Source organism: Chironomus tepperi, unplaced genomic scaffold, assembly GCF_022539635.2.
Source record: "Chironomus tepperi strain 1889 unplaced genomic scaffold, CSIRO-AGI_Ctep_v1 contig_470, whole genome shotgun sequence".
In the NCBI taxonomy this organism is placed as follows: Eukaryota; Metazoa; Arthropoda; class Insecta; order Diptera; family Chironomidae; genus Chironomus; species Chironomus tepperi.
The window spans coordinates 6,479-13,905 of record NW_027226592.1 but is presented as its reverse complement, the minus strand read 5'-3'; the positions used below and the strand labels follow the sequence as shown (position 1 = coordinate 13,905).

The 7,427-nt window shown below is 33.3% G+C and overlaps 1 protein-coding gene across 1 annotated transcript; it reads left to right on the top strand.

Annotated features, from left to right (window-relative positions):
- Positions 1-687: 687 nt before the first annotated feature.
- Positions 688-2,263, top strand: LOC139099468 (retinaldehyde-binding protein 1-like). Its single transcript, XM_070651932.1, has 2 exons — positions 688-707; positions 1,361-2,263. The coding sequence occupies exon 2, from the start codon at positions 1,423-1,425 to the stop codon at positions 2,119-2,121; it is 699 nt and encodes a 232-aa protein (XP_070508033.1). The 5' UTR covers positions 688-707; positions 1,361-1,422; the 3' UTR covers positions 2,122-2,263.
- Positions 2,264-7,427: the final 5,164 nt, after the last annotated feature.

Below are 7,427 nucleotides of genomic sequence, written 5' to 3'. Positions count from 1 at the left end.
ATGACGACTGGCATGATGTCGGATTCGGTTTAAATCGGAAGAATTTAGAGTATGATCGACTATCCGATTTGTGCTACACATTCAGCATGTCATAGTATTTTGTCATTATCAAAAATAATAACAACGATCTCCGCTGTGATGATTTGCATTATAAAATTTCCGTGTGAATATAAATGTTAATTATTTAACCGATACAATATTATTTTCAGTGAGCATGGGAGCTAAAGTACATCAGTTAAAAGCTCATCAATTAAATTGTACAAAAAAAAATCTGATTTAGAAACACTTAAATAAGGTTTGTTAGTAAACCCACTCAGTCAGTCATTCGTTACTCGTCGCTACGATAAGATAAACAAATATACAATTACGAATTTCCAGAGACTTTAGTGTAGACTGTTGACACTTTTGATGTGATTATTAATTACTTCTACGAACTTAATACAATCTAGTTCGGAAAATAAAAAGTGCGAGAATTAACATAAAAGTTAAATCTAGATTAAATACCTAATTTACTAATAAATTTAAAAAGAAATTTGTACAAAACGAATCATATTAAAGCTATGAGTGAAACAAATGCTCAGCTAAGTGAAAAATTCATACAGAAAGCTTTGAATGAATTGCGGGAAGATGATTCAAAGAAAACAGCAAGCACTTGAACAATTTCGTGAGTGGATTTCTAGCAGGTCACATTCAATATTGTCGTACAGGTAATTAGATACTGTCATTGTTGTAGTATTTGTGTTTTTGTTGACATATTTGGAGTACCTAGACACATAGACTGATGCTTATGTTTTGATTTGTTCAAATAGTACATTTGGAATGTTTTTATGATTATTGTCAATCAATCAGATATAGCGGGGTTGGGCAATCTTTTATATTTCGCGGCACACATTAGTGATAAGCCTCGATCGAAACTTCAAACTACAAACGGTTCTTAGCATTTTTGGCGGTACACAGGTTGTCCACCACTGAGATATATCCTCAATACTGTCAATATTCACAAAAATACCTTCAAATCGTTACATGAAAAACCATTGTATTTAGCGGTCTACGTGAAGTCTATGTATTTATCTATGTCTATGTCTAGGCCTATGTCTATGTCAATAACTCAAGGCATGGAAACATCCAAAAATCCCAAAATATCCTAAAATATTCCCAGAACTTCATGACATGATTTTTCAAATCTTTTTGAATATCCCTAAGCTATACATCAACTGTAGTAAAGAAAATGAAAAGGGCTAAGAGATTATAAAAATCATGTGTTGAGATTTTTAAGGGATTTTTGGAAATTCTCACGCCTTGATAAAAATTCAAATTTATTTTAACAATTTTTTCAATTACAAATTTATTTTCATTTAAGATGACAGCTTCCTTCTTCGTTTTCTTCGTGTGAAGAAGTATACAAATGCTGCAGCTTTCAAAATGTTGGAAAATTTCTTGATACGGTCACAGCAATACCCTCAATGGTTCAAAAATCTTACCCTCGATGATAATAAAATGAGAGAGCTTTTCGAAAATGCTTACATTTTTCCACTCAAAGAACGTGACGAAAACGGCTGTCGTGTGATTATGGTTCGTGGAAGCCAGATTGATACGAAAAAATACACATTCGATGATGTTGTTAGAATGTTGAATTTTGTGATTTTAACATTGTTGGAAGAAGAAGAGACACAAATCGCTGGATTTAGCTATATTTTTGATCACAAAGATATTCATTCAGACTACATATCATTATTTCCATTATTTGATGTCAAGAATTACCTAAATTGTGTACAAAATGCTTTGCCTGGACGTCAAAAAAGAGGAATTTTAATTAATTTGCCAAGTTTTATTGCGAAGCTTTTAGAATTTGTTAAAGGTTTATTAAGCAAGAAACTCAGAGATCGTGGATATTTCTATAGTGATGATATTCAATTGAAGAATCATATTGACAAGAAAATCTTACCGAGTGAATATGGAGGTCAAGTGCCAATAAAGGAAATGATGGAAGAATTCAAGAAAATTGCAGAAAATTATCAATCGAGACTTCAAGCAACTGATGCTATAAACATTGATATGGAATACGTCAAGAAGCATAACGATAATGAAATTGAAAGCTTTCGGACATTAGAAATTGATTGAAAAATTGATCTTCTTGATAAGTAGGTATATTGAATATAATAAATCTATCTCAAGTTTGTATTTATCTATCATAATGCAATTCAATACATAAAAATATAATCTGTAGCACTTAATGTGGGTGTTTAATTTTAGGATTTATTGTCAATTGATATTTGTCATTTATAATAGCTTTTTAAGTAAATAAAAATCCTTTGATGATGTTATCCTAAATGGAAATGTCAAGTATCTAATAAGACCATCAGTGAGGTTTCAGTTGAGAGTTACCACGAAGGTGTGTCGCCAAAATAATAGGTTGCCTAGCACTGAACTAGACTTATCGCAGGCTTTTCTACTCGAGCATCAAATTTTTGAACATACGTTATGATTTGAGATTTATTTGATTTAAAACAAATTTAAAATGTCCAGCAAAAACTAAAATGCTGTGTTCTTAATATGACTTATAACAATATTGAGTAAACATTTGCAAATCAAACTGAAAATGCTGTTAATGCTTCAGTGCTGGGCTTTATACAATTATATTGAGTTCAATAATTCTGAGAGTTCAGTAATCTTAAATATTTAATTCTTTGACAAATGCAAGTTAATTTAAAATAAGAAATTGCTATATCGAATCGAATATTTTAAACAAGAAGGAATCTGTTGAATTTCACCATCGACCGAACGACATAAATGTAGAAGGCTCCGATGGAGTACGTTTATGAATGCCTTCCCGAAATCTACGGGAGAGAAAGTACCTTTCCGGACCCGATATTTAGAAAGCATGGCCAAATGGAAGTCAAATTTAGATGGCTCCCATATGGTGTTAATAAAAGAGGTTTAGTGGAGTCTTTAAAGTTGCGTGGCGGAACTTCTTCATTTGTGTTGCTCGGACGTAAATCCAAAGTGTTATGAATATCATTCTTAAAATGAACTTGCTTTTTCATCACCATAAAATTGAATATATTGTAAAACAAATCATTGCATTCGGATAAAAATACCGTTGGTCCATATAAATGAATGACCATACCTTTATTACAAACTTACAATGGCAAATACAAATGATCCGTACAAAAAAAATTATTACAACGATGTCACTGTAAATTCCATTAAAATATTTATTATCATTAGCCAACGTCATCCTTTTGGAAGTTTTGGGAAATTACTCAGAACCAGCTCAACTTACACGACATGCATTCTATGGTATTTCCAAAAAAATATTGTCGGCATACAGTTTGGAAAATACTGTCTTAAAGGAATCATTCTTTTTTTCTTTAAAGGTGCAATAACAGGAAAGATTCTTTTCTTTAAAATCACGTGTGGATCCGTTCCCTTATTGTGTAAAGCAATAACCTACCAAGAATGTTACGTAAAAAGTGAGAAGCCTACTTAAGATTTCAAGAATCCGTTCCAAATAAATCCTTATCGTAATAATATTTTCCAAGAAAAAAATACGTCTACTTCACTAAACTGTCTGCCTAGACTTTATCTACTACTTGCCACAAAATTATAATGCACACAATCATCTTTGATGTCAAAATCAGAGTAACTAGCATATTTTATTTTACATTTGATCAATGGAAGTAATTGGTAATGAATCACAAATAAAAAACTTTTTTAGAACATCAAATAGTACAGCATAAAAGGCATCATTAGCGCATTTAACCCGTTCATTACTAGCGTAACACATATGTAACGCTAACTTTTACGTTAAATTCTCTTTTAATATTGATTAAACTTACAACCAGATTAATAGTTATCATGTAATAATGCATAAACTTGCATATTTACTAATTTAAATTACTACAATATGCAAATTAGTAAAGTTAATTAAGTTTAACTTTTGTGTTGCAAAATGTATGATTTTCAAACTTAAAATTTTCGGTCTTTAATCCACATTTTTAACCAGAAATCAAAAGAATATTAAAGTATAACGTCGTATATTATCAAACATAACTTAAAAACACAAGAATAGCTTAATTAAATACATTAACTATTCACTGATAATAAATGTTACATATATGTTACGCTAGGATTTTAGCGACATTTTGCCAGTAACATATATGTTACGCCAGTATTTTACAAGTGTTTTAGGAATTGTGTCAGAAAATAATTAATTAATTTTTTAATGTGATTTAACTAATATTTGAGCGATGTTGTTTTGTGTATTACTTAATTATTATGAAATAGTTATTTTTGGACAATTATTTTTAAAGAATAGCTCATTTTAGTGGATTTTTTTACATATGAATTTTTTTGATATGAAAATTTGAGGTGAAACTTTTCAAGTGGTTTTAGGTCTATTTAAAGGAATGACATCCTTCTTTTGGTGCTTCAGGTGATTAATTAAGGTGAAAGAAACTCCTTATACATAGTTTGAAAGCTCCAAAATAAATAGTTAAGAAATTATGATGTGTAATGTGAGAGTAATTTTTTTTTAGTTTTTAACAATTCTGTGCATAATTGAATATATAAATTGGACTCAAATGATCAAATATGGCACTAGATTAACATTCGAGCTCTGTTTGTTAGTCAAAAAAGTAAGGAAAAGGAAAAATTAATGAATAAAAATTTTCAGTGGTGAAAAAAAAATGTTTGCAAAATACTAGCGTAACAAATATGTTACACTAAATTTTTGTTAATTTAACTAAATTCAGGCATTAAATAGCTTCAAACTCTTCGTAATCTTTATTTTTTATCTATTATGTATCACCTAAATGCATTCTCAAGTCCTAAAAAAACTCCGTAAATAACGGGTTAAATATTTCAAATTTCAGTACATAAAATGATATTTTAGATTAATCAAAGCGGCTTGTTGACGGAATGGTTTAGTACTTCGGTACCTAACTATTGTCATACCGACCCTGTGATTGTGGTTTCCAGAATCGGCAGGCCAAACTTTCACCTGTTCTTTTACGAATCATATGTAATGGAAAAGAAGCTCAAAGCTTTATTCTGTAAGAGTTCACATCGGTCCGTCAAAGGGAACAGACGTGTTTTTAATTCGCTCCGCAATTAATTCAAAATTCTCAAAAGCTCCAGATAACAACAACAGAGATTAAAGTTTCGAATCTCAGTTCAACTTGTTCAGACGTGTTTTGACTTGTTCGGCAAAATGGTAGAAACAACAACAAATCTCAACAACGAGGAAAGTAACCAAAAACTTTCGGAAAAACAACCTGAATCTCAACAACAAGATTCAGCACCCGTGACAACTCTCATCACCGAGGATATAAACAACGAAAAGCAACATGACATTGAGATGGAAAATCTCAAAACAAAACAGACAACAATGGATCAATTCGTCCAACCATTAAGGGCAGAAAAACGTCGCAGCCAACTTGAAATCTTCAGTGCGCCAGCCAAAAAGATATCTAGTGCTAGCAAAAAGAAAGATGACAACAAAAAACAATTTGACTTCTCAAATGCCAGGACGAATCTGTACGATAACAGATTGTTCAACTTCAGCGGAGATAACAGCAAAGCACCAGAACAACCAAAACAAAGTGAAATATCATCATCATCGAAAGACATCAACGTAACATCACAGCAGAAACCAAAACCACCACCGATCCATATAACTAGTGGTGGAGGACAGGAGATCAGAAGGTTGATGAACCAGATCAACAACCAACCCAGGAGTTTTATGATCAACGTCAAAAAGGATAAACTCAAAACAAAAGTTGTATCAACGGAGAGTTGGGACGACTACGACAGATTCATCAAACTCCTCAGAGAAAAACAACACCACTTTCACACCTATGCAAACCAGGAACCACAGATGAAATTCGTGCTCTACGGACTTCCAATGATGGAGATCGTAGACTTGGAAAAGGAGTTGAAAACGGAAAACATATCACCAGTTAAAATTGTCAAAATGACAATGAAACAAAGGAGACACGAAAACGACGACGACCAGAACTACCTTCTGTATTTTAATAAAGTACAGGAAGGTAACATTTTGGAAAACCTTCGAAAGGTTAACTGTGTCTACGGCTTCAAAGTAAAATGGGCTAAATACAACAACAGGCGTAACGGACCTTCTTTCTGTTCGAAATGTTTGCAGTTTGGTCATGGACAACGTGGTTGTAACAAACCACTAATCTGTTTCAGATGCTCTGAACAGCATGATTCAAAAACCTGTCCTTACATTTCGATTGAAACCAACAAGGTCCCAATCGAAAAACTAAAGTGTCACTGCGGCGAGAAACATACATCAATCTCACAAGAATGCAACATCAGGAAACAAATAATCGAGAAGTGGAAAGCTAAATCAATGAACGACAACAACCGAAATCAAAACAGACCATCAGGTGAACAACAATGGAATTCACGAAATCCTGCTGGACAACAAAGGAATTCACGAAATCCTGCTGGACAACAAAGGAATGCTCCACCAACATCAAAAGCAGGTGAACGATCAGGCGGATCTGATCAATTTACATCACAAAGACCAGCTAGGAGTATCCAGAACCGGTACCAACAACATCTAGAAAACCAGCTTCTGAAACCTCCGCACCAGTCACCATAAAATCACAAAATAATCATCCACAGCAGAAACCCTCAAATCAGGGAAATCAAAACAAAAAACCGAAGAAATAGGAGAAGGGGAAGGAATGAAATAACAACAGGTCAAAGCCAAAGACCAATAACAATCATCAACAGAACTCAACACAGGTTGTAGAAATTATGGACCTAGACTTCAATTCACTAACCTTGGAAACAAACAAGGTCGATCCTGAACCTTCATCCAGTGGTAATACAAAGGAACAAATTTCACCAGCCCAAGGCACAATCGATGAATGCATGTTCTTCATCAACTCATTCATCGAAATCATCACCAAAAAGCCAGAGTACCTAAAAGAGGAACAGATACAACAAGCCATCGGCCAAAAAGTTGCCAAAATCTACATGAGTCAACATGGATTGTAGTCACCAAAGAATCAACGTAATTTACTGGAATGCTAACAGCCTTGCAGATAAGATGTTAGCATTTCTCGACTACCTCAAGCATGCAAAACGTTGATGTTGCGTGCATATCGGAAACATTCCTAAAACCAAACTCCAAAGTAGACTCGCATCCTGACTACGTAATTCATCGATTTGATCGCATTGATAGACCAAAAGGTGGTGTTGCGATCATTGTCAAAAGAAATCTAAAACATCAGCTTCAACCAAGTTACAACACAAAGCTAATAGAATGCACGGAATAAAGAAGTCTTCATCAACGAATCAATAAGCTGCCACATCCTCTCCGTCTATCTTCCAGGAGGAAGCAAAGGAAGGAAATAGACGATCATCTAAGAGATGACATCAACAAAATAACAAAC